Below are 27,566 nucleotides of genomic sequence, written 5' to 3' on the forward strand. Positions count from 1 at the left end.
CCAAAATTTCCCCTCTTACACTCTTTCCCTTTAATAATTTCACTATTACACTTTTAAGTACACAAATATAAAATTGTTCAAAGCCCTAACAGACACCTACATCAGCACAAATCTGTCAGGGTGAATAGAAATTCACAAAATCTTTGCCACTGGCTGCCTGACGCCTTCTGGGTACAAGTACGAGCTAAGAAAAACATCGTGCCTCATACAGCAAACACCATTCTCACTTACAGGCTAACCTTTAAAATTTTAAGTGCACTTCATTTTTTGCTGGATCAAGCTCATGTCTCAAGTCTTTGTTTTCAGGAGATATATCTGCCAGCCAACAAATGAACTGTAGCACAGTAACTGCCTCCCCCCCTTGACAGACACAGTAGTTTAGACATGAAGATTTGTGGCTTTGAAACTTCTAGACTTGAAGAAGGGCTTACATGTTCAGTAAAAGAGATACTTTGGGGGGAAAAAACAGAGAAACGTGAAAAAGCAAAACACTGTAATTTTCAGGGAAACAATAAGTTAATGAAACCTATTAAACAAAAGACTGGGTTTACATTGGTCTTCCCAGACTTCTGGCTGACATCTGATGATGATATATGTCAGATGCTGATTTCAATTTTCTCCTTTCAAGGAAAAATAATCCTTTCTGACTATAATCTTGATAATTTCTGATTCTGAAGCTGGTTCAGAATCAGTTTGAATCACCTGTGAAACACAGTTCAGCCCTGACTCAGAGACCAGACTAAGGACAGTGATGGAGTGAACCCCACTGATGTGTTTCCATTCTGATCCAGACTCCATTTGGCAAAGTACTGAGCAGACAGGGGCACTGCTTGGTCAAGTATTTACCTTCTACTGCAGAAAGCCAAAGCTTTGACATTGAAACAATTGAGATTTACACCTAAACCCTAATTCATTGAGCACTAAAATCCTGTTGATGGAGGCTACCATGAACCTGCAATCCACAGTGACCATTGCAGGAGCCTGCAGAATATCCCAGTATTACTACATGGTCTGGGAAGCTTCCTACTGCAAAGTGACAGCACAGGATTTTTATAGATGTGACCCGGGGCCTCCTAGGTGTGAACATACATCTTACTAAGTTTCCAAAAGTAAACGTTTTCCTGTAGCATCTGTACTTAACACATCACTAGGCAAGGAAAACACACAATTTAAATCATGTTTTGGCCCCAGCCATGCTGTGAGGAATCACTGACACCACGTCAGTGCAGGGGAAACTGTTGCATGATGGCATACCAGCTCCACAATCCACCTAAATATACCACATTGGCCTGTGATTCCTAAAATAAAGCAGCTCCAACAACCCAAAGCACTGTTTAAATTACCACTCTTACCAATCACTAATCCTACCATTTGAACTACTTGTGCTAATCAGCTACTGTATTAATAAGCATGAGGAAGAAAAAAAACCCACACTGGCTAATTTCATCCTCAGCATTTAAAAAAGGAATACTGAGTCTGTCAGGTAGTTGCACTGAAAATTTACTTCACCACCTGCTAGCTGAAATATTGCTTTTATGGATTTACATTGTATTAAAAGGTCACTGGCTGTTTAAGTCTTAAACAGTTTTAATCATTCTAAAAGTCTCTTAACAGTAAGAAAAGGAAGCTCAGAACAAACAGCAGCAGGGATTCTAATTAAAAGGGCCAATTCATCTAATTTTATTTGGGGTTAATTATTCAGGATTCACTCTCTGATGTGTAAGGAATAGCAATTAGTAATTTTAGTGATTTGAGGAACATTGGAGGTGTAATCAGTTAAAATGAGTGAGTGTTTACAACACAAGATGTTGAATTAGTTTCTCCCAGCTGGAGAACAGGAACATTAGTCCCCTACAGTTCAGGACTATGCATCGCAGTCCTGCTTAAAATATTCTCTTTAAATTAAAAAAAAAAATCCAAATCCACCACAAGCCAACAATCATCTGGTAATTTTGTTTACTACATGGAAAGTCAATAGGAAATGTGTACCATGGCAGCTTACTCATCCTCACCTCCACCTTCACCCTGCCATCCAACTATTTAAACCCCTGGGATTCACTGGAAACAATTCCCAGTAATTTTTCAATCTGTACAACTCCAGTCAGACTACCATCCTCTTTCCACACTGCCTTTCACCACAGCTGGCTGAGATAATGGCAGAAGCAGCCTGTGAAACTTTGAAATGTTAATTAACCTCAGTGGTTAAATATACAGAGGAAAAATGACCGTGCGATTAGCTTAAAACCTCTAGGTACAATTCCTCCTGCAAAAGCAAATCCAAAATAGCTCTGCTGGAATCGCTCTGGACTTCTTCCAGTGTTACTAGAGCCAGAATAAGGTACTAAAGCTTTCAGGAGAAGCAGATGAGACTCTGGTGGGGAAGAGGAGCCACATGGGAGAGTGCCAGTGGGGAGATCCAGCGCTGGCTGCTCTGACATCCGGGGCTGAGCTGAGGCAGCAGTTCAAAAGCCATTTTTTACTCCTCTCCAGAGGTAACTGGGTTTTACCACTACTCAGGCACAGCCAGTAGTCCAGGGTCCAGGGACTGGACCCCTTGCAAGTTTGTGCCCACAAGTTTACGACTGTTAAAAGGAACAGCACTGGCACACTATGTCGTGCTCACTGCAAGTGGTGTAGCTTTTAATGAGCAACCTAATTTGGTACAAACAGATGCTGTCTTTAGTGTCCTGTACACAGAGTTTTCACTCCAGCTCTAGTCACCAATGTGGGAAATCCCCTTCACCCCTTCACTCAGACCTCACTGACCTCCCTCTCAAAACACCCCAAAGGCAGTAATTAGCACCAGGGTAGGAGATAAGGATTCAGTTCCCCAAATTATGCAAAATCTCAGCTGCTTCACCACAGTGGATGCCCCTCATTGTGAAAACAATGGGTCTTTTTGATGAGATTGTTTCCATTCAGCTGGTGGCTGTAGACACCAAGTGCTATCCTTCCTAACAAATCCCAGTCAGTGCTCCTGCAGCCCCAGTGGTGGCAGGGGAGGAGCAAGCAGGTGCAACCCCGTGCTGGCCTGTCCTCCCACATGCACATCAGCAGAGCTTCCTACACATCAGGCCTACAAAGACATCAACAGAAGGCTGCATTTTAATCTAAATATTATTTTTCCATACAACTGTGGGGCAGAGCACTCCATCTAATGTCCTACACCAACCTCTCCACCACAGACGTGACCCACGGAAAACACAATGGTCCTTTACCAAAGTTTAGCGAAGGACTGAAGTTGAACTGTTGCAAGAAACAGTCCATGGAACCTTAAAACTTCAATAAAAATCTGTGCTAAAATAGAAGACAGAAGAAGACCCATAAGATTTAACAAAAAAGCTCTAAGCACTCTTCCCTGTCATATACTTCTTTTAGGGTACTGGGGATGTCACAACCCCACTGTGTCTCTGTCCACCAGCATGAAAAGCTTTCCTTTGCCTTGTCTGCAATGTTTATTCGTAGAAGTGAGCATGATTTCATCTTACTTGTGCAGCAACTAGTACAATGAGATCTCCCTTTCAGCTGCAGCTGCTCAGATCCAATAATGGGGACAAAAGTAATTCTGAATGATTTTTTTTAAAAATGACAGAAAATAAAGGAGAGATTTCCAGGTAAACAAGTGAAAATCAGAGCATTTAAGTCAGAAGAGAAAACCCTGTCCTGGAGAGGAAATGGGCTGCATTCCCACCATACCATCCTTCTCCTCTGAGAGTGAAGGGTCCATGAAACAACTCAACGAGGGAAACACCACCTCACTCAGAACAAAGTGGAACAGGTTATCTATTTGTTTATTAGATTATGGTGTTGAACTCATTTGTTCATTGCTAAGAGCTTCTGACAAGAGTTGACATATGCATTAATTTATTAGAGGGCTGTTTTGAAGGAGTTGAAAAAAATTAGCTACGCTACTGGATTAGGATCTCATTTCCACCGACTGCTGCTGCAAAGCACAGTGAAAGTCAGTCTGTTTATTTGGCCAGCCTTCTCCCCTGAGGCAGCAGACAAGGAAGATGGGGACCATGTCCTTAAGACACAACCTATCTTATCTTCAACCAAACCCTCTCTGTCCCTAGTGATGAAATACAAAACACTGCACAGATCACAAAAAAACATCTCACAGAGCTCTTCACCACCAAGGGACTTCCTCAAGTTTTGGAAGCTGCAGCCAACAGTTTTAAGCAATGCTGGATTTATCTTTTCCTATGCCTGTTTTTTGTATTGTTTTCCCATTTGGGAGGCGAGTTGCAATCTGAGCAGACAGAGGAAACCCATGTGCTGCAGCCTTGGCTTAAGCCTCAGAGTCAGCAGTGGCCTGTGCTGCAGAACATCTGGAACCACTGGATGCATTCTCTTAGCCCAGCATGCAAAGGAGAGGGACAACAAAACCCACTGCCATAACCAGACCATTCCTGGAGGAGGGGGTCAACCTCCCTTCAAGAAGTTCTCTTCACTGAGTCTTCTGCTCCTGGTTTGAGAGACTGGAGCAAAACCACCAAGCGGGAAAGGCAAGCACAGTGCTCAGATGAGCTGATCAAACAAATCCCCATGGACTAGTTTTCAAACTGGGTCACTCATCCTCTGGGTCCTCCCATCTTCTCTGCCACCCCTCCCTGTGTCACACTTACAAACACCCAGACTTGGAAGATGAAAGCAAAATGTGTCTTCATCAAATGTATCTCAGTTCACTGTTTACACCAATACAAACAACACTGGCTTTCTTCCTTCCACTGCAGTTAGTCAGTGCTACTTGGGAGCAGAAAAGCATCTTGATTTTCCTTCTGTGATAAAATTAATTGCCTTCTAATTCACTGCTGTAACACTGAATAGTAAATTATATCCTTAATCCCTGAAGATAACTGAAGATAAAATTAAATGTTGGATCCATAGAATTCACCTCTATCATATTTTTTTCAAAATAAATAGCAATGCTCCATATCCAAATTTTAGTGATGGACATGGCAGTGTTAGGTTAATGGCTGGACTTGATGATTTTGAAGATATTTTCCAGTTCTAAATAGTTCTATGATTCTAACTCTGCAAATAAATTTATAGAAATATAAATTTATATGGAATAGTGGTGGTTTGGTTCCTTTTGCTGGTACCTACTAGAAATGTCCCATGTAAACTGGCTAGAACATGGAAAAAAATCAGGATTAAAATCAAAAGAAAATACAAAAGGATGGTAGTATCCTATATCCTCTATATCCTTTCTACTGTATTTCTTGCTAACAAAGAAAGTAGAGAAGAAAACAAATGATGCAGACTTTCTTTTCTTTGAGATGAATCATACACTGAAACCCTGATTTCAAAGCTTTCTGTACCAAAGACCATTTTCCAGTACCCTAAAGGTACTATTCCCACTTATACCTGCAGTTATTGCCACAATGTGACAAGAAATGCTTTAAAATTTACACTTTTGCATAATTCAACAAAGTAACTGGTTAGTGAAAAAAAAAAACACACTAAACTGACCTTTTAGACAAGGAACTACATGCATTTTTTCATATTCTGCAAAATCTCCTACCAAGAACCACCCCATTCTTCTGTCTAGTCAGAGCCCAGAGCACTGTGGTGGGGAAAACAAGAGGAGACAGAGCATTTCCCATCAGGAGCTCCTTAAAATGAGCAAGGAAGAGGTGAATAACAGAGGTACACAAAGGTCTTCCCAAGGATGAGAATCCTATTCCCATTCAGGACATTGATGATAACAGAATTCACTCCCTAGAGTGACCCAGGCAGACTGCCTATCCTCAGAATACAGGCAGGGATAAGCAGTGGCAGCATGGAACTTGGTCTGGTTTTGGGGGAACGTGGCTCCCATCCTGCATTCCCAGCAGGAATGGCCACGACACTGTAGTTACCCAAGCACACACATTTTAACCTTCTGACCATTCTGAGAGAGCAGTCAATAAAACCAGCAGTTTTACTGTAACTCTGCTCAGCATATGGTGCCTCCCTTCCAGAGAAAAAGTATTAGGGTCTGGCATCAGCCCAGAGCAACTGAGAGGGTGCCCTTGCCATGAAACACACCACACCAAAAGCACTATTTGCTGTAGAGAAACCTGGGTGAGATTGCTCCCAGACTGAATTAAAAGTTTTCTATTTAACCGACAGAAAACAAATTACTGAAATATTTGTGGATATTGTTAAAAGGAATAATGCGGAAGAAAATTAAAATCCTCTGCTAAGATTGTGGTTTTGTTTGAAAAGCCAGAGACTTTATTCTTAAAATAAAAATGTTGTGGAAGAAAAGGGTAACAAATTGTAGTAACATATTGCTGCAGTTTCTAGGCTGGTCTTTGGAAATCTTCAGTCTGAGGTTTGGTTTTCCTCAGAACTGCTACTGGGACAATTTTAGTTAAACAAAAAATTAAATAGGCTAGGTGGGGAACCTCTCTCGATTTTCTTTTGTTCTAATTTCTTTTTCAGCTTTGCTACAGGAGAGTGCAAATCTATCCTTTTCAGATTAATGACTGATCTTCATTCTAAATCCCCACTCCAATATTAATAACCTCTCAGAAAACAATTAAAATGGATATATTGTTTGAGTGTGTGCTTAGGGAGGACGAGAAGAGGATAAATCTTCTCTGATGACAAAAGCCTCTGTCCCCCTTGGAGGGCTGCTGATGCCAGTGGTGATGGACAGTGATTATCCACTGTCACATACACATCTCCTCATGCTTCCACAAGCATGAGCCTGGAGCAGTGAAGGGAGGGAGAGAGGGCTGAGCAGCACAGGAGAAGAGGGGATGGTCCATCTCACCACCTGACAAGGACTCCTTTATCAGTGAGCTGGAAAGAGTAGGCCTTTTCCTCCATCAGACAGATGATGCAGGAAGAATGATTTCCAAGTTGACATTATCAGCAAGTGCAAACAGCCAGAGAGACACCAGGAAGGTTCACTGCTTGGAAATTATTTTAATGCACAGAAATGCCCGGTGTGCTGAGGCTTTATGATGAATCATGAAGCCTACATCATTCAGAGTTGCTTATCAGCTCTGAGAATTTTCTAGCCAACATCTCCATCTTCTTCATGAATCACAGCAAAGACAGTGCCCTGGTGCTGTGGGCTACAATTACTCCTTTTGCCTTTTTCCAGTCCCATGTGAAGCAATGGGAAGGTCGTGGTGCATCTTGCCAATGTGGTGTTTTTACAGTGTAACAAGGGGAAAGCACATTCTCTGCCCTGGCAAGGGTGCACACAGAGATATTTAAGGGTGCAGAGTTTTCTTAAAGGATGGTCAGAGGGCTGGCATGTCTTGCTATGAAGACAGGCTTAGCTGTTCAGCCTGGAGAAAAGAAGGCTCCAAGGAGAGCCAAAAACACCTTACAGTCCCTAAAGGGGGCCTACAGGAAGGCTGGGGAGGGACTTCTCACAAGGGCATGTAGTGGTAGTACAAGGGGGATGGCTTTAAACTGAAAGAGAGGATATATGGAAGAAATTCTTTACTGTGAGGGTGGTGAGGCACTGGCACCAATTGCCCACAGAGGTTGTAGACTTCCCATCCCTGGAAGTATTCCAGACCAGGTTGGATGGAGCTTTGAGCAACTTGGGATAGTGGAAGGTGTCCCTGCCTATGGCAGAGGAGGTGGAATCAGATGATCTTTAAGGTCCCTTCCAATCCAAACCATTTGATGATTCTGTGATATGATTCCATGACCATCTTTGGCACAAAAAGACAAACTTGAGTCATGGCCTGCGTGTTCTCCTAGAGAAGAGCAGAAACACCCTCCTTTGGTGTTTACATGAAACCCTAGAGAAGCAGGTTTTGCCAATTCACACTGCAATTTTGTAATGCATGACTTGCTGCACGCAGTCATCCAAGGTGACTGCTTTATACAAAAGCAAAGCTCATTCCTAGAGGATTTAAACAATGACAGTCAGATTTCCCTGATGAAAGACACTCAAGTGAGTAACAATTTCATTTAAAGAGAAAACATGGTATTTTTGGGCACCTGGGCTGTCAAGAAAATAAGAAGCAATTGAGGATGCAATTGAGAATATTCTGAAATTGGCCACTATTTATATTTCTACACAAAGGACAGATTTTAGATTTAAAAATACAGGTATGACCTAGCTTTAAAATCCAGTAACCCATCTGGCCAAAACCTAAATGTGGATGCTGATGATCTTTTGAAGAATAGGACTCTCTACTTTCACAAGACTATGAGATTTACTCCATATCCTTATCAGGCAATACATATCACATCATGTCATGATGATCAGCATCTTGATTGATTAAAATCTTTAATTCCATTGGATTTAGAAGGCTAGTTTGAGACACACTCATACAAAAGACCAAGGCTGGAGTTCATCACAAGCACACAATGGGACACTGTGACTGCAGCATTGATATCTGCTCCCCACATTCTTCAAAATACTGCAGTTAAAATTATCTAGCCAAGAGAGGTAAACAAAGGTGTGTGTCAGGTCAGCCAGCAAAACCTTTCAAGACTCCACAGTCATCATGAGAAAGCAAATAAAGACTACTTTGGCTCTCATTTACTATATATTTAACATTTGCAAGAGAAAAATCAGATGACTGCTTAAAGCTTGGGATGATGCACACCATATTCAAGCTACTCCAGAGCTTGAAATGTTTAATGTTTTATGTGGTTTGGAAATGGTTTAAATTCCCTGATGAATTTTTCATGCCCATACACAATTTAGCCTTTATCAAAAAGATCCCCTTCAATTATGTACTCTGCAAAAATTCTTTGGAAGGATTCTAGACACTTTTCTCCTTTTTTTTTTTTTTTGTTTACTGTTTTCAGTTTGCTACGGTCTGTATAAAACACCCTCAACTTGGCTATGCCTACTGAAGTTATCTGTGCTTCACCTTTTGTGCTACTCACAGAAAATCTCTCCATGCTCTCTCTCCCTCCATGACTTTACCTTAACTGTGGAGAACGGGAAGACAGAAGAGCAATCTGGGACAGTGAAAGGGTAAGCCTCACTGGGGCGAGGCTAAAAGGCTGCAAACCTTTGGATGGACGCAGCTCTTTGCCGCGCTGCACCGTGGGGAGCTGTCTGTGGAGAGGGGCATCCTCTGGGCAGCAGAGCTGGCAGCAGGCACGTCACTCCCAGCGCAGGAGAACAAGCCTAATTAGAGCACTGCCATGTGCCAGCTATTCTTGGAGGCAGAACAGCCCCTCAGGAGCTGTTGCAGGAGAGCGAAGCGAGGACAGCCCTTGGACCGCTCCAGCCCACGTCAGAGGCATCCCCAGGAACACAAAGCCATCCGCCCCTGCCCTGCAGCCCAAAGATACCAAACTGCTGCTGCTCTTGCTCTCTGAACACCTTCGTTATGCTGAGCACACATCCCCCAAGGTTCTGGGAATATTAACATAAGCCACCCACAAATATTATTTTAAAGATGTGATTCCCAGAGTCCTCCTATTTTTGGAGAAGCATCTTAAAAAAGCTTCCCTAATATACTGGAACAGGCCCCATATTATCTCTTCATGAAAGGAATCCAACTGCTATGCTTCTAAATTCACTGGTAAGCAGTTCAGACTTCCTTTTATATTGTAAGATTTCCTTCCCATAAGACGCAAGATATATTGCCTCAAGGGAAAAACAGCTTTATGAAGAGGAAGCTACGTGTGCCAGAATTGTTCTCTTCCATTATCCGTAACATCCTTTCTCCCTCCCATTGTTTTAATAAAGTTGGTCACCAGAAGAACCTGCAGCAAAAATGCCAATACCCTCAGAAGAGTATCTACCTGCCAAAAGCCCCAAAGCACATCTGCTGTTCTGCAGCCTCCTTGATGCTCAGAAAATCTGTTTTCTATGCATGCCACATATGCAGTGCTGATAGAAATGTGACTTTGCTAACAAACTTACTTTTGGCTGTTCCCACCAGAAAAACATTTTGAGGAATGGATGGCTCACCAGTAATCTCCCACCTACATGTATTTTTGTAGCATTTCATTGAATAGAAGGATGAAAAGGCAAAAACCCAACCAACCAAAAAAAAATACAAATTTAAAAAAAAAAAAAAAAAAGAGAGAGCAAACACATTCAGTGGCAATCAGCATTACAGGGGAAAAAAAAATTAAAATCTGCTGTCTGATGTTCCTACATGTGATCTAGAGAAATATTCCCCTCCTGCATGCACGTGCTTGCATGCAGCAGGGGCTCAGTTACACTCTTAAGTTCAAGTGCATTCTTAAATGTTATGTCCCACGGGCCTTCACAAAGCATGTATCAAATTAGGCATTTGCTGGAATGCTTTGCTAAGCAAAAGGATTGGTTTATGAACTTTCCCCAAAGATTCTGCTGAAATGAGGCTAAATGGTTGCAGTGGTAGCTCTCAGGAGATCCCCAATTCTTCCCTGAAGCATTCATTTTGCTAGGATTTCCCTCTTGTACATTCAGCTTTGGGGAATCACTATGGGAAACTGGGAGCAGGGAATTCCCAGCGTTAAAAATTACAGTATTGCCCAGGGTAGCTGAAGTAACCACAAATCCCTCCCCACTGATTCAGATCCCACCAGAGCCACTGACATCTCTTCAATTTTCATTAAAAATCTCCTCTAGAGGGTATAATCTCCCCAAATTTAAGCAGAGGGAAATCCAGGGTTCCCTAAAATCAGAATCCACTTTATTTGGGACAAAAGGAATCTGCTCTCAGAGGGACTGGAGCTGCTAAAAATAAGCAAATATTCCCAGTGTTTCTGCATTCCTCTCCCTGAAGTGAAATGATCAAGAGGATTAATTTTAGAGTACGTACAGTTTTTATGTGAAAAAACCCAAGCTGCATCTTAGCTTTTAAGCAAAGACCAGATGGAAAGTCTATCATTAGAAATGCCAAAGGGAGAATACGCTCAAAGTTCGCTTCAGGATGGAAAGGTCATTTCTAGTCATCCTTGTTTTAAATGTTCTCAGAAGCACTCAAGCTTTTCGTAGTAAGATGGCTTTCTTTTAGTTTATCAACCTGATTTCCTTCAAAATAAAATATAAAAATATCTCCAAAATAAAACAAAAATCGCCAAACAAGACAGAAACTTGAAAGGCAGGCGCCAGCTCTCTTTTTTTCCTCTCCAGAGCAAAAGAGTCATTAAATTTTTAATGAATTATTGTTTAGTTGACAAGAAATGCCACAAAAATGACCTGCTGATTCCACCCAGGGGTGTTTACTTAGAGTTTCACAGGGAGATTTATGAGATGACAGGCAACAGACGACGTGTCAATGGAGTCTGAGAGGCAATGCTTCATTCATCAGGTACCAATGTCGATGAAGAACACATCAAGATGATGAGAAATGGAGCAGGTTTCTCCACTATGCTAAAAGCAACATTCCAAGCCCCCAGGGAGGGCTTTGTGCAGCTGCCCCATACAAATCCACCAGCCCACCTGCACTGAAAGCACCATGCTCCTGTTCCTAAGATGTGAGCAGTTCAGTAAGAACCCCCTTTGGGCTCAAGATGCCTTCTTAACATTACCAGCACACACAGGGTGACTAGGAAGTGACAAAATTGTGATCAGTGATATTCACTGGAGTCAGTAGGGTGACCTGAAGATAATACAGTGCTCCCAGCATTACTCCACTTGCTCACTCACATGAGAGCTACAGCTCCCACTGAGACTCCAGCACTCCCTGATCTCCACATGCCAGCCATCCATGAAACAAATCCCGTGCCCAAGAAGATCAGCCCACAGCTGAAGTACAGGATGTAATGAGGCCCCTGGGACACAGCTTCCAAACCTTAACAGGAAAATATTTAATCAAAGACAGAAGACTCCATTCTCCTGTTTTCCAACAAATATTTAAAAAGTACATCGATATGGCGATATAAAACTGACATTTTCACAGTAAACACATTTGTGTCCCGGCGCAGATTATTGCCAATGAAAACTGGAGCTACTGGCTAAATCTAAAAGTATTTTATTTCCTTGCAGGCTGTGCCTTTTCTCAGCTCTAGTGGGTCACCCCTAACAATAAGTATCTGGCTTCAGGTCTTCCTCTATACAAATCCTCTCAGAGGAACCATCACTGACCTAACCAGGCAGCAATTGGGCTGTGCAAGTGTCAGAGGGAAATGTGTCCTGCAGTACCACTGAATGAGGGACAACCAGACAAAACCAAGATTCCATTCCCAAACAGCATGCTAAAGCTTTGGAAGCAGCAAACAAATGCTTTGTTGTTTCTTGGCCACTTCCAAATGTTGATTATTCCGTACGAAATAATTAACAAACAAGGACAGAATCTCCAAGCTCTCTTTAGAAACCTTCTTTTCAAAATACACCCTCATTTTAATCATTTACCATTGGCAATAGAGAAGGAAAACAAGGAGGTAAGAAATCTAACACAATCAATCCTTCCCTAGTTCCCACAAATAGACATTCACTGCCTTCCAATAGTCTTGACTAATCATTTTAATAAGCAGTGAAAAGATTTCGCAATTAAATGCTTAGAGAAATAAGATGCATCTTCCTTCTCCTTCTCATGCCTCATGAGTTTTCCAGCTCCTCTCATAAAGAGCTTTCATTACTCTGGGCATGATGGAGCCAGAATTGCTGCATGAGAAAGCTCTGATTTCAATTTTATCTCAGTCACTATCCAAATGCCCAGAAACTTCTTCACAGCTCTTGGACCACAGGAGAAAAAAAAAGCCCAAAAAGAGCCAAAAAAGGGGGGTTTCAGTCCTAAGATCAGAATCACATTAGCTAGACAGGTTTTTCAGAAAAAAAAACCCTCTGGCCTTAGTGTAAACTAAGCATATTTGGTCAAGTAGCAGATGAAACAGACAAGGAGCCTCACAATGCCCTTCCTGCAGCCCCACATTCGTGGTGACAACTGCACTTTGCTCTGATGAAAAGTGACCTTTAGGCCCTGACATTTAGGTCCAGATTCTCCTACTTGTGTCACCTCCGCCTCCAGTTTCACAGGTCGAATTCACAGCACTTCAAATAGTTGGCAAGATTCATCAAACATGAGCCCATGTCTTGCCCAACAGAGTCTTAAAATGGAATATTCCCACTCCACAGTCCCATGCCATGCTGGATGGTCAACTTACACGAGGTACTGCCATACACGAGATATGTGCCATATCTCTTTGGAAAATCAACATACCAAGCGAAAGCTCATCTCCCAAAATAGTCACCCTGATACTTTATTTCTCTTTTATTTGTTTGCCTACTGCAGTTACAAAATACATTCTCACTGAGGCAAAAGGGATCATTAGCCAGAGCGCTTTTGGATGCAAAGAGACAGTGCTAAACGTGCACCAGAAACAGGAATATTATATGGTCTTCCCACATGAGAAAGCATAAAAAGGCAAAAGGACCCTCCATTAGCTCGTCTCCATGATATCTCAGTAAAACCATATACTCAGAATGGAATTGTGGTGATTGGAGGTTTCTTGTTTATAAAGTCCAACTCTGTTGGCAGGAAATAGCTGTGGTCACACATCGCATCCCTTGTGTCAGATTAGCTGCTAAATTTAAAGTATTTTCTGTGTATCTACTAAGTATGAGTTACTGGCATGAAGAAATGTTTTAATTATCATAAGTTTTCAGGTTCAGCCAAACCAATCGTTCCTGCAGCTAAGTCTGAAAGACTCTTGACTCTAATAAGGGATGTAAACAATTGAACAAAACCTAGAGACCTGGCAGCCAGAGATCCACCAGCCCTTGCTGCCACAAGGTCATCTCTCCCTCCTGAGGGCCTATGTCCCATTTTTACACACACACACACAGGCTGAGAGCCTGATGCACCAAGAGAAGTCAGTCAAGTATTCTGTTACAAACACAACTGATTTTTTGGCTGTAGGAAAGGGTTACAGTGTCAGACTCTGCAGGATCACTGTGGGCAGGGATGGGTTAAGAAGAAGAGATCAAATGTGAATTTAATTCAAATCTAAGGCACAGAATGGACTAAGGAGAAGATGAGGAAGATACTGCAATGCTTCATGCATTATCTGGTACGACTGCGTGGTATCCTGTCCATGCTGATAGCAGAGGAGATACAGACCAGCTGTGATTTTACCCAACTCACAGTTCCCTCATGCACTGCCTCTTGTCTTTATAAAGTGATTTTTAGGTAAGACAGTTGTGTCAGACCTGAGCTCCCAGTGTAATTTCCCCCCTATGCCTGCAGAATTAATTCAGTAACCCAGGTGCTATTTCTCCTTGGGCACCACACAAAGAATTACAAATGGCTCTATTTGTGCCCAGCTGGTACAAAAGTGATGTCAAAAGTGTAATGGGAAGGAAGAAAGGACCCAATTACAAAAGCAAGGTCTGTGAGATAATCTTGGTCCCAGGACAGTGAGATATGGCAATTAGAAGCATTTCATCTAACTGTCAGTTGGGGTCATTCAATGAGCTTGTTATCCAGAGAAAAGGTGGCACCTCAAAATACCAATTACAACTTTCCAGACTCAAACTGTGCCTCAGCCTCTTCTGCCCCCTGTGCCATCATCTCTAACATGACAGGAAGGTCAGAATGAGCAACAGGAATTCAGTTTTCAAGAAGAAGCCCAACTGTACTGCAGATTAACAACCAATTAGCAGTTTTGAAGAAGTTGTGCACTCTGGCTGGGGGGCTGCCAGGCTGTGCTGAGGAAGTGCTTGGTGTTGACTTCCCAAACTGACTCACTTCTGTAAGCCCTGGGGTGGTATTTATAGAGTTGGGGGAAAATTTCCAGGGAACATCACTTACTGGTACTCACAAAAATAGCAAGGGAATTCTTAAATTACTAAACTTTTAAGGAAAAAAGTCATTCTTTTTGACAAGACAGCAAAGCAGAAGTCTCTATGATATTCTTGGAAGAAGTCACAATTAATAGTGTTCCTTATCACACTTTTCTTTGACAGTAGTAGATGTTGCTCCTAAGATATTCTGTGCAGCTGCAAGGCTGGGGTTTTTTCCTCTCTTCCACAGATTATTTCCAGGATAAGACATTGAAGTCAGCCTTGTCTCCAAGGCTCCTTAGCAAGACTTGAATGAACCCAGGTACCAACAACAATTCAGCTACAGCAGTCCAGATCAGCCCAAACCTTTTACCCAACTGTCCAGGATCCCAGTTTGGGGGAATGGCTGTACCCTTCAGTAAACCACATGAATCTGCAAGTAGATCTGTTACTGATAGTCAAACTATCACCTGCAGAAGTGAGCTGGTCCCCCTGCATAAACTAGACATGCCCTGGTATCACAGAGCACACAAAAGCAGAGGAAGGGCACTAGTAGCTGGATCAGTGCCTGTTCCCCTCCACACATGCAACAGTGCCCCTTATGTCTCCTCAAAGCCAGGGACTAAGCCAAGCCTTCAGAAAGATTTTGTCCCTGCAATAGTTTTAAGGATGCAACCACAAATCTGAACGCTCACAACGATTTTACAGTATTTCACTTTCTTGCCACTAAACACACACAGATTTAAGGTCCCGCTTAGCAAGGAGGGGCAGACAATGCCAGGCTAGGCCCCCTTCCCTAAGCAGCCAGCATGCCCCAGTGGGGAGGACTGCAGACCAGCTGACCGCAGAAGTACAAGTTCTGGAATGAGAAAGAAATTTTTGAAAATATAAGATACAAGCACACATACTTGTCCCCATCCCACACACAAGCTGCAAATGCTTCAGTTTATTACTATGACTTCCGGATTGCTCCTACCACTGCCCTCCCTCTGAGACCTGGGGTCAACATTGGCCAAATGGTCCTTGAGAAGGCCTCAGAGATGTTTCCCTCCATGTCTTACACAAACCAGTACCTTAGATGAGGACAAAAACCAGGATAACAAGAAAAAGGCTGCTGGCAGGAACTCAAGCAGTACCTGCTCTGCCTGGCCTCTCAGCCCCTGGGAGGGCAGGTCAGGTCCAGCTCTCTGCCAAGCTGTCAATCACCACAGCTCACAGTCTGTGACAATCATAAGACATGACACCCCGTGCAATGCAATGGAGACCCAACAAGTTTGTTTTGCACATGCCACTGCAGCGTTGGCAGATACAGCAACATGCTTTGGCTCGCAGTGACACGGGAAGCATTCAAAGCACTCGCGCAGAGATAAGAGGCTCCCCTTGACTCCTGCCTGAGACACACTGACCTCCCCTCCCTCCCTCCGCCTTGGCATTGTCAGAAATACAAAAAAATCCATTCCTTATGTTTTCAAAATGTGTCTGTTTCACGGAGTTCTCCCCCCTTGTTTTTTCTGAGGCCAATTAAAAATAAAAGTTTACCAGAAAGACAACAAGGAAAAAAAAAGCGTCTGATACCATTGGATCCAGCCTGTAAGGATCTCACACATAAAAGAATTATGTCCCTGAGCACTTTCCAACAGACTTTCAGAAAATTTCATCTTTCTACTTCCCTGGCTGGATAGTCTGTTTGAGTAATTTTCTCTTTCTCCTGGGGCTGGTTGCTAAGAGACGCACTATTACTTCTCCCTCTCTTATGACCCGATTACTGTGATCAGCAAAGACAGCGTGCAGACAACAGCCTGACACGGCTCATACAAGAACATCGGCCTTGTTACAAAATGATGGACTGTATTAACACTCCGCAGCCCCTCCGCTCGCCATGGCCTTTGGAGAGTCTCCAGGCACAACTGGGGGCTTTTACTTCCCCAGCTTCTGAAGTGCACGTTCAAACATTTTAAATCACAGGACTGGGAAGGGAGAAGAATTGACTTTTACCTCCTGTGCTTCACTGTCTGACAGCCAGAATGGTGTTACTGCATCTTCACTGAGAAACTTTCCTTTTCTTACCCTTCCTAAGAAGTGGCCTAGGAAAAATGATTACTACTTTTTACCTTCTTGAAAAATAAACTTTGCAAATACACAGCATAGTTTGGGTCAGAACATTCCCTTGAAGGGTCTGACAGCATGTTGTAAAGCTGATTGTAACACTTGAGGGGCTAAGAGGTGAGCTGACACCTCTCTTGGTGTCTCTCTGCAAAGAGCTGAGATGGATTCTCTGGATAAGGAAAGCAGCTGGAAATAGATCCAGCTGTAGGTGTCCAGCAGTCCCAAGGAAGCTCCCAGAGGATGCCCAAGAGGCTCCCAGCTCACGCAGAAGCAGCCACAGACTGGCACTGTGTCCTCTGCAAAAAAGAACAGGGGATGGAGCCAGTGGAGGAGATAGGAAATTTGGAGCACAAATTGAGAGCTTGTACTGAGGGGTACATGGGGCAAAAAGTTGAGGAAAGTTGATTTTGTTGAGAACAAAAGAATTGGTTTTCTAAAAATGGGGCCACCAACCTCAGAGACTATTAGTCTCCACTTAGTAAGAATTCAACCCTCATAACGCTCACTTTTTATAACATAAATTTCAAACTTCTATGCTTTCTTCTATTAAACCTTCTTTCAAAAGACTGTGCTTACCCACACTGTTTTGGTACCATTTTCATACTCTTGAGGGCCTCCTCTCCTCCCACCAACTCACTCAGGACAATTCCTGTGGCAGGACCCCTGGGCACACCCTCACACCACAGACAGTGCAGAGTATTAAGAAACATCAGTTGATAAAACTTCTCAAGTGGGCTTTGTAACAGAGATGACCCAGAGCACAGGTTCCTTCCTCATCTCCATGTCATTTCCCATAAATTCAATGCTTGGCACAACAAATGCCAGCTGTCATGACAGTGCAATTTCTACCCACCAGCCCTTAACAGCAGGCTTGGCTTTATGATTGGGGTCATATCTAGATGAAACCAAAACCTTTCCTTAGTCAATGTCATCACAGGAATTAAGACTTGGAAGAAACATGCGAGTCTTTTGCACTTCAGCTCCTCAAATAGTTTGGGTAAATCCCCAGTTGAGCCCCTGGAGCATTCCTGCACTTTCTTCCACAGCTGTGACTTTGCAGTGTGCGTGCTGGTTAAAGAAGAAGTCAGAAGGGGAATTTTCAGATAATAGGAAACTTTCTACTTATTAGCATCTAGAGCAGATCCCCGCTCATCCTCTGCAAAATCTCCCTCCCCAGGCAAAGCAGAGCCACAGGATTCTCAGTCCTGCTCACAGCCCCTCAAGTCCTGTGCCAAGTCCATCTAAACATGCTTTGCGTAGCAACAAACACTTCAGGCCTGGTATATTTAGTCCAAATTGTAATTGTGTAGGATTCACTGCTAGAAATGCCTGCTCTTTGGCCACAAGTACAGCCTCTGTGGCTTCAAGAGTTGCTCATTCATTCTTCCAACCTTTTATTACACCAACCTGTAATATAATCCAATAGACATTTACTGGCTGCTCTGATTTAGCAGGACTCAGCCTAGCAAAATAAAAAAGCTTTAGGCAGAGAAAAGGGAAAGCATACATATAATCCTTTACTGCAATAGTTAGTTTCCAGTGAGTAGAAGAGCAGCACTGTGTGAAGAATGGTAAAAAAAAAAGAATTACTAGACTGTTAACTATCATATAACAATTGTTATTATTTAACAGACAAGCATCTGGAGGATGTTAACATTTCAGATCAAAATAAAAGGGACAAGTGCTGCCTGCTTGAATTCAAGCTATTTCTGCATTAGCATTGCTCCCTTACTTGGACTGGGCACCACAGCCCTGTAAAACTACATACAGGACAAACATTATCTGTTTAACAGAAGGTTTGATATGGTTGATGACAGACGTTTGCAATTCAAGTTATTAAATGATACTTCCCTTCCATTACAGTGTGTCAGAAATGTCTTCTCTTTCTCTTTTTCCCTTCCCTTTTTTTGCCCGCTTTCTTTATTCTACCCAAACTATTGTGGTTCACAGAGCAGGCCACTGCTAAGATGAATCACTATTTGATGTCTGAAATAATGAAGTGGAAAAATTAAATATAGTCTCTTGGAAGAATAGACAGACAGGAGAAAAGAAAATGAGAAAAAATACTCAGGGCAGAAAAAAAATTAAGAATCTACCTGCTGAGAAGTGCAATGTTTGCTTTATGATACCAAATAACTGAGAAAATATAAGCTCACTCACCAGAATGAAACCCAAGGCTAGGCACTACTTCAAGTAGTTCCCAAATAAGAGGCAATGTGTTCCAGAGCCTGTGAAAATTTAATATTTGTAATTCTAACAAAACATGGTCAGAATACTTAATAAAATCTGGTGGCTTGACTTGACATTTTGTGAACTACAGATAAGTATACTAGTTCAATAACAGTTTTTATGCACTTGTTTTATGCTGCATTCTTCCCAGGCCTTTCCCTGAGGTGGTATTTCAAAAAGAAAATGCTCATCCTGAGAGCAAAGCCAAGACATAGTTCTATGGATTTGTTTCTGGCAAGAAAAAAAAAAAAAAGCAGATGCAGACACTGTTATCCAACAAAACAACTTTTGGGATGAATGCTAACAAGAGAGAAGGCCCCACACAGAGCCAGTTTATTCCCACTGGTGAGACCCACAGGTCCTGACACTGGACACTCTGCTGGGGACAGCTGGGCAAAAATCCCTATGCCTGTAACTCAGCAGTTATTGAGTGGAGCAACGCTGGCCAGGCACAAAGGCACCAGCTTGGTCTCATTCCTCTTCAACATGGCCCAGCCTGCTTGGGGCAGTTTAAATCCAGTTTTACACAAATGAGAACCACCACTCATTTCCAACTGGTTTCACTCGGTTCTTAACCAACAGGAGAGAGGATGTGCTTCGAGAGGAATCAATGGGCACTTCCAAAAGGGTGCCCCAAACTGCTTCACAGCTAGGGACCCCCACCTTCCCACTCATTCTGCAGCATTCAGGGGCTTTGCTTGTGCTTTAAATGCTCTTGTGTGAAGGTAGCAAGCCCACCACAAAGAGGCCTGGAGTTTCAAGATCATTTTCACCAGCTGTGTTTTGTAAGAGCCTGTGGATGATGCAGTTCTAACACTAATGAATAAAGTATTGCTTCATCTGCTGCATCTCATTCAGCACAAGAAACACATAGAAAAATGAGGGAAGGATTAAGAAAGACTTTAAAAGTTTATAATATGTACTTTAAAAAAGCGTTTTCTAAGAAACAAGCGCTAACATGGGGGCTGTGGTCAGGCCCAGTCAGGATGACTTACAACAGCAAGGTCACCTCTTTATTCACACCACATTTTTCAACTCCATTAGCTCAGTGCTGTGAGGGATGGCACCAGAAAAGTGTTAGAACACTTCTCAGCCTATCTTTTTGTCCCACCACTGAGACACTTCCTCCCCCGTGAAGCATCAATGATTTTTTTTCAGCTAGTGGAAGAGATGAGGAGCAAGAGAGGGACCAGCAGATCCCACTGCAAATACTCTGGTACTCCCAGGACTCAATTCAGACTAACAACGTGTCCCCATGCCTCCTCTGGGCACTAGCAATGGTCCACAGGCATAACTCCTGACATATGCAAGACAGTCAGCTCCTGCTAGCTGTCCAATTCTGGATAACTGCATTATCTGATGTTAGTGTTGAACAATGCACACACAAAACCACCACAGGAGCATGGATGAGACAGCTCACTGTGCCTGCACCCCAGCCTTCCTCCAACAACCAGCAGAGCACTGCAGAAGCTCCTGAGATACTTCAAGGAGCAGGTACAACACCCCTCTGCCTCTCAGCCAACACAGCCCTTCCACAAGTGAGAATTCCTCCTGCTGTGGAACAGAACCAGCACAGGCAACCAGGGGAAAAAAATCAAAAAAAAACGAAAAAAACCACAGAATCTTTCAGGTCAGCCTGAATTTATTCTTTCAGGGCTCTCAATACAAATAATGAATAGACTCTGGACCTTGTTGGCTTCTATGAACTGTCAAAGACTGCAGAGCAGTGAACAGCACAGCAATAACACAGGGTGTCTAGTCCAATAAATCCATGCCCAAGCTTCAAAAATTAAGACAGAGCTACAGATAGCAGCTGCTGTAAACAAAACCCACTAGGTATATCTGCCTGGAAAAAAAAAAAACCCCTAAACAAAATAGCAAAACAGCAAACAGCCTGAGAGTTCATGCCCCCAGTCCCCTACAGACATAGCAGAACATAACTCACCAGTGCTCAAAAGCCTCCACACCCATGAAGAAGAGGAGGGCACAGAGAGTCAAGCTCTGGGAAACCTGGATCAGCTGGGTTCAAGAACACACACTGGTGTCCATGGCATAGCCTTGCCCTGGAGCTCGTCCTGCTCGTTTGCTTTGTCTCATGAGTCATTTGCCCCCTCCTCCAACCAAGGTAAATGGAAGGAGATGGTTTTTTAAAGAGGCAATTAAAACCTCAAAGACCTTCACATAAGACCTGTTGCTCACCATATCTGAAAGGTGCCCAAGGAAAGGAAGGAGAAAGGAGGAGATTGCTTTGAAGCTCATCCCTTCGTTTAGTTCCCATTATTAAATCCACATTAAGTGTTTCTGTAGATACTATATTCACCAAGGATGGCAGTTAGAAGGAAAGACATCAGCACTAATAAATACTGAATTTAGAAGTACCCAACAGCATAAACTAACATGGCTAATTTTGTAAAGCATGTCCTGAGAGCCCCAGAGTGTGACAGAGAAGCACCTCCAAGCCCTGGGCAGCCCCACAGAGTGACTGCCCTGTGAGGGATGTTGCTGCACATCCCTTTCTAACCAGGACTGGCACTGCAGCATCTCAGCCTGTCTCAGGCAGCTTGAGAAAAACACATGGTCCTGTTCATACAAACAACAGACACTGCAAGCAATAGGACAGATTTGGTTTTTAGGGAGTGGAAAGAAACATCTTTGCAGGAGCAGGAGACCTCCTGGGAGCCATTCAATGATCTGGTAGGCAAGGATGGACTCCATTTCTTCCCTACCACCATGAAATCATCCTTCAAGTGACTGCACACAGCGGCAGAGGAGGTAATTCAATCCCCAGGGAGCTGCCCCAGTGCTCATGAATGCTGGTCTGGAAAGCCCAGCCCTGCAATCCAGCTGAGCCTCCCCAGCTCACCATTGTGCTCCACCTGTTTCAGCACAGTCGTGTTTCTGCTGGACTTGCAGGGCTTTATTTGGAACCAAGGGGGGAAAGAACTTTTGTGGTTACCAAAATAAGATTCAAACCAAAAGGATCCAAACCAAAAGGCAACTCACACTGCAAAGTTTGTCACTCAGTGCTCCCAAGCCATCCAGTGGCCCTGATTCAGGTTTTTCTGAGTACCTCTGACTGACAACAGATTTTACACATTTCTGAAGCCCCCAGTTCTGGCATACAAGCCCCAGTGCCACCCCAGCAGCACCAGCCCCACAGTAGCAGGCACTAAGCCAGCAGATCAGCTATCACCAATCTCACCCCACACCAGATGCCTCCTTAGTCTGCCCTGCAGGGTGAGGCCCCATTTTCTGGAACTAAGGCAAAGATGGAATTTGCTTCATCTGCAAGCTATAAATCCTTTCTATCTTCCTGAGCCCAGCAGAGATGGGAACAGCTGTGTGGCAGTGTTTCCCTAAGGCTCCAGCTCTGTTGAAGATGCTGAAATACCAATATAAGTCTAAAAGCTGGAGAGCAAGAGAGAAGTAAGTGGCAGAAAAAGAAGGAAGGGCAACCACAGAAAGGTTTGGATTGGAAAGACCTTGAAAAATAATACAATCCAAAGCCCCTGCCATTCCTCAGTGAAAGGAATATCTTTCACTAAATCAGGTTGCTCAAAGCCCTGTCCAACCTGACCCTGAGCACTTTAAATGATGGGGCATCCACTGCTTTTAAATGAAACAAAATTAATACCAACTCCTCAGAAGAAAAATCTTAGTTTCTTTAAGAGATTTTTGGTGTAGGACAAAACCCATTGTGCACACTACTGGACAGCATCTGCTGAGGAAAAGAGGGAGGGGGCAGGCAATACCAAAGACATGAGCATGGAGAAAGAAGCCAAATATATAAGAAGCAGATTGTCAGGACCCATGGCTGGTTGATGCCTCATCCATCTCAGGACTCATCTTCTCCCAGCATGAAGAGAAGATGCTGTCAAACTTCAGACACATCCAGCTCCATCCAAAGACTACCTCTGACCCCAGTTAAACACTTAGAGCTACTGCTCAGACGTCTGGACATTTAATTTTGATTTCCAGCCTAATTCCTCAGCAGCTACACTTCCTGCCAATTCACAATTGTTCACCTTGTAGATAAACATCTTCCCCAAGCTGTTCATCTTCCTTGAACAGCTCTCCTCTCCTCTCTCTGTGGGGTAAATACAGAGTTCTGGAAGATGATGAGCACCAGCACTTCCCAGGAACTGTGCTGCTCACACCTTCCAGGATCAGGCAAGGTAAATCCCCTGCAAAGCATCACACTGGGGAGTGGCAGCACTAAATCCTCCAGAAACACTGCCCAGACCACAGCAGGTGTTGGGAGGACCTGTACAAACAGGCTGTGCTTGCCTCTTGGGCTGCCTGCATGGCAGAGATCTGTGCAGAATGCTAAGCAGGGCTTGGGTCTTATTGATGATGATTACCATTATGATCATTACTTCTGCCACAACTGCAGTCATACCCAGGGGCCCCAGGCAGATCCCTGCAAGAGCAAGACATGGTCTCTGCTTTGATGAGTGGATAAATCTGGTGTGAAACAAGCTGCAGCAACTCAGCATGGCAAACAGCACGGAGGGGGGCTGGCAGCACCAGGAAAATTGCTACTTCAGTGGTCTGAACACATGCCTTGAGTGCTTCAAATCACAGTAAAATGTTCCTGTTTATAAACTGTTGGCTGCTGCCAGTTCACTTTGTTTCAGTCATGTAACCATTTCTAACCTTCTGTTAAAGTTCCATTAAGCAGCTTTTAATCAGCACCTTCTGGCTGAGTTTTGTGCAGGTATCAGGAAATAAAAAATAAAATTGAAGTCAAGGTGAGACTAAGGAAATGCTTTGGTAGGAGATGGGAGGGAGAGGGGGGTACACACAGCACCTGCTCCACAGTCTTTCACTCCAGTATCTTTCCCCTCTGCCTTCAATACGATCAAGAAATAAAACCACAAATGTGATCAGCTTGACAGACCCTCTATGTACAAGCAACACACCTACAAAACAATAATAAGAACCACAAGGCCAGAGGATGCACATTCCTAAGCATTAACAGCAATGAGCTGAGGAAATTACCAGGAACAGAATTTGCCAGTCTCCCAGAGAGATTCCAGAACTACAAAGGCTGCAGGGAGCCAATTCCAGTGACACTGCTGGGGCAGCCAAGGCTGTGGTGAGCACAGCCACTTCTTGACCAATAATAGCAGCAGGACAACCCTTCCCCAGAGCAGTGCTGTTGCTCCCACTCATCTCCAGCAGAAGGATCCCTGGGAAGCCCATGTGCCTCCAGTTAAGCAGCTTTGCCAGGGCAGGAGGGATGAAAACACACCGGGGTTTGAGGGGATGCTACCCCTACCTACAGACTCACAGTTAACCAGGTGGGAAAGACCTGTGTCCAACAGAGGACAAACTGAGGCAAAATGGCAGTGCCCCTGTAAGCAGGGAACCAGTGGGGCCTGGAGCCATCTCCCAGGCTGAATTATTGCTGCAGAAGTCAGGGAGGTCATTGAGAAAACAATCAAGGAGCCTGGAAGAGAGAAGGGAGCCATAGCAAGTGACTGAAGCACACTGGGCTATTTCTCACCCCAGCCCTTGCCTGGCAGATCCCAGAAGCCTCATGTTCTCAGGGTTATATATGGATGGCAATGGCTTTGCACAGGCTGCTGACAGCAACCAGCAGTGTGTCACCTTCTGGAAGAGGATTAGCTAAAGCTGCAGGCATGTTGTCACATCACTAAGCCTACCTCTGACCAGGTCTTGGCCAACCCTTAGCTCTTCCAGGCCTGACAGATAATGATGGGATCTCTAAAAGCCCAGTGTCAGACAAGGCAAGGGACTGGCACTGACAAACTCCTCTGGGAGCTCCCAAATGTCTCCTGGTTTCCAGCAGACCCAGCAATGCCTGACTGCTTGCAGGACCAGGAACAATGAGAAATGCTGGAGTGCCTTGTCTCTCCTTCTCAGCCTGCAGTGCCTGTTCTGCTCCTTGGGAAAACTTCCTTCCACAAATGGCAAGAAACACAGGATTTTTTTAGAAGGTGATAAAGTTCCTCAGTCACATACAATTAGACCTACAATCACTAAAACACTGACAATTAAGAAATACTAATCTTTTTCACACAAAAAATCCTGACTGATCAAGAACAGATTTCCTAGGAAAAAAAGGGCCATATTCCATTATTATTTTTAATTGCAAGAGAATTAGAAAAATAAGAATTTCCACTTGACTCGAGGATGACATTTTCTTTGCATTTCAGAAATGGATTATTTTTTACTTTTTAAATTCCAAATGTCTTTCTCTTCCTATTTCTCACTAAGTTTTGTTACGGAAGGCAGCAGAACAGGTGCATATGACTTCGCTTCTCCCTCTCCAACACATTTTCTTTTTTTGTTCTGAATTCTCCGAAGTTAGAGCGGCAGACAAAAAATACCCAAAACACTCATCAGGCTTTTCCAACTTTCCTATAAAATGTCCTTAACTTTAGAAAATCACTCAAATGTAAGATTTAATATGCTGCTTTGTTTTTCTTTCTCTTTTCCATTACTCTGTAGTGTTCCTGAAAATGTATATGCTTCCAAAAGATAGAGCAGAAAGAGGAAAAAATACACAGGTGATATTTATCTTATTGTACTCAACTTAAGAGAGGGAAAAGCAGTGAAGGAACAATGTAGAGCATCCCAAACCAAATACAAAAGCTGGTTTAGCCATTTGCTTGAATACAGCTGAGCTTTTCTTTGGAGAAAGGTTGGAGAGAAGGAGGGGAAGAACTTCCCCCCATTTCTACCTGCAGTAAATCACCAGGAATAGAAAATGTCATGCTCTACCAAAATAGCTACCACTCTCTCCTAAAATTCTTTGCCTTCACTTGCTTCTGCTGCAGTTCCATCACAAACTCTCCATTGTCAGCCAGGGGCATCCCAGGTGCTCCAATTTGCAGGTTTCCAGTTGCAGCTTCCAGGGTTGCTCCCAGCCATGCTGTCCTGCTCCTGGAAACTCACTCCCCTCCATGTGTCCACAAGCCAGGATCCCAAATCCCACCCTTGCTGCTCAACTTCATCTGGAGAGGAGGGCTTTCACAGCAAGAAGTAGAGGAAGGCTGACACACAGTGACTGGCAGGCCATTTGTTTTGCTGACATAACAGCTCCAGAGACCATTGCAATGATCATTTAATACCTTCCCAACTATTTCATATTCAAGAGTGTTCCATAGTAGAGGGAAAGAACTAAACTGAACTAAAACAATCCATCCAGCAGACTGGAGAGAAAACACTTCCAGACTCACTGGTCAAATTTATGCCCTACCACTCCCAATTATACTTATATTCCACAGATCAACCCCTTGTTTGTAAAGCATTCCCACTGTGGTGGGGTCAAAGAACCAATACTGAAAAGGACTGCTTGAGCCTAAGCTCCTTGAATCATCACGTGCCAGCAGGGACCAAACAAGCAAAACCCCTTGAAAAGTACCAGTCCTGGACATAGGACATCTGCTTTCAACTAGAACTGAGAAAGATCTGTCCTCATGCCCTCCCCCAGCCCTGAACTTCTCAGGAGGGTAGCTAGCCAGAGCAAGGGGAAGAGATACCTTCACATCCTTCTTGATTTGAATGACCTGAAAAAGGGAGGCTCTCACAACCTCACCAACAAAGAGCAAATCAAGAACAGCCTGTGTTAGCAGTCAGTTCCTCTGAATGAGGCAGTTGTGGTTCCTTCCTAGAAAATAAATACTCACCATCACCTCCTGGTTGCTTGTATGGGTTGTACTTTGGTTTGGGGGCGACCACAGGCGCAAACTTCTTTGGGGTCTGCTGGGTGGACACGGAGATGCTGGGAGTGCCAAAGGTGTGTGTGGTCTCCATCCTTGCAGTAACGTGGCCAACAGGCTCGTTGGTACTCTTGGGAGGCAGCCAGGATGGGTGGGACATGCTTCAGGTCTGAGGAGACATAAAGAGAGTCACATATACATTAGGAGTTTGAGCTGGGGAAGGAACAGCTGCAATTCTACTATTTTTCTGGTTTATGAAATCAATCCTACAAAACCCTTCAAAATATGTTTAACTGGTGCATGCTTAACTTTAAATATGCTGTTCCTAATACATAGGACTTCAGATGCAAATTTGGCTTTCTCTCCCCAGCAGGTCAGAATTACTGATCAGGCTATTGTTGGTACCTACAATAATCATTGCTATTTTCCTCTTCAAACCAGAGCAGAGACAGGCTGATACCCTGAAGCAGCCCATCAATCCCACCCTGCATTCAGCACAGTAGTGATGTATTTGCCTTTCCCTGTTAGGCCTTTTTGAGTACATTAATGTACAACAGTGCAGGTGCTCTGGGGACAAGTTTAGTCACAGACAGGCACACACACTTCCAAAATACACTTTTAGCACTTTTTCACATGTCATTTAGGACCCCATGCCCCAGTGATTTTCATTCAGACTTTTAAGAAAACAGATTTCAAAAGTAGCTAATCATTCTTGATGCCTCCATTTCTGAATGCCCAGCTTAAGACATTTTAAAAGCATGTCAATTTTGAATAAATGCCAGAATCTCACAACCCCTGACAACCAGGCTCCTTTTAGACTTGTGTAACAAAAAGCAGAGGCAGCCCAAATCATTACTTATTTATGAAAATCTTGGCTTTGGCCTCTTAAAAGCCTA

At 43.5% G+C, this 27,566-nt stretch overlaps 1 protein-coding gene across 3 annotated transcripts in view; it reads right to left on the bottom strand.

Annotated features, from left to right (window-relative positions):
• Positions 1-27,566, bottom strand: part of LPP (LIM domain containing preferred translocation partner in lipoma) — a 332,580-nt gene that overhangs the window by 189,031 nt on the left and 115,983 nt on the right. For all 3 annotated transcript variants that reach the window (XM_071437786.1, XM_071437787.1, XM_071437788.1), the window contains one exon: positions 26,638-26,839. In XM_071437786.1, coding sequence (XP_071293887.1) covers positions 26,638-26,830 — 193 coding nt within the window. In that variant the 5' untranslated portion in view covers positions 26,831-26,839. The remainder of the gene's footprint in view (positions 1-26,637; positions 26,840-27,566) is intronic.

Source organism: Agelaius tricolor, unplaced genomic scaffold (genome assembly GCF_023055355.1).
Source record: "Agelaius tricolor isolate 1412-34295 unplaced genomic scaffold, bAgeTri1.0.p SCAF_12, whole genome shotgun sequence".
NCBI classification, from domain to species: Eukaryota; Metazoa; Chordata; class Aves; order Passeriformes; family Icteridae; genus Agelaius; species Agelaius tricolor.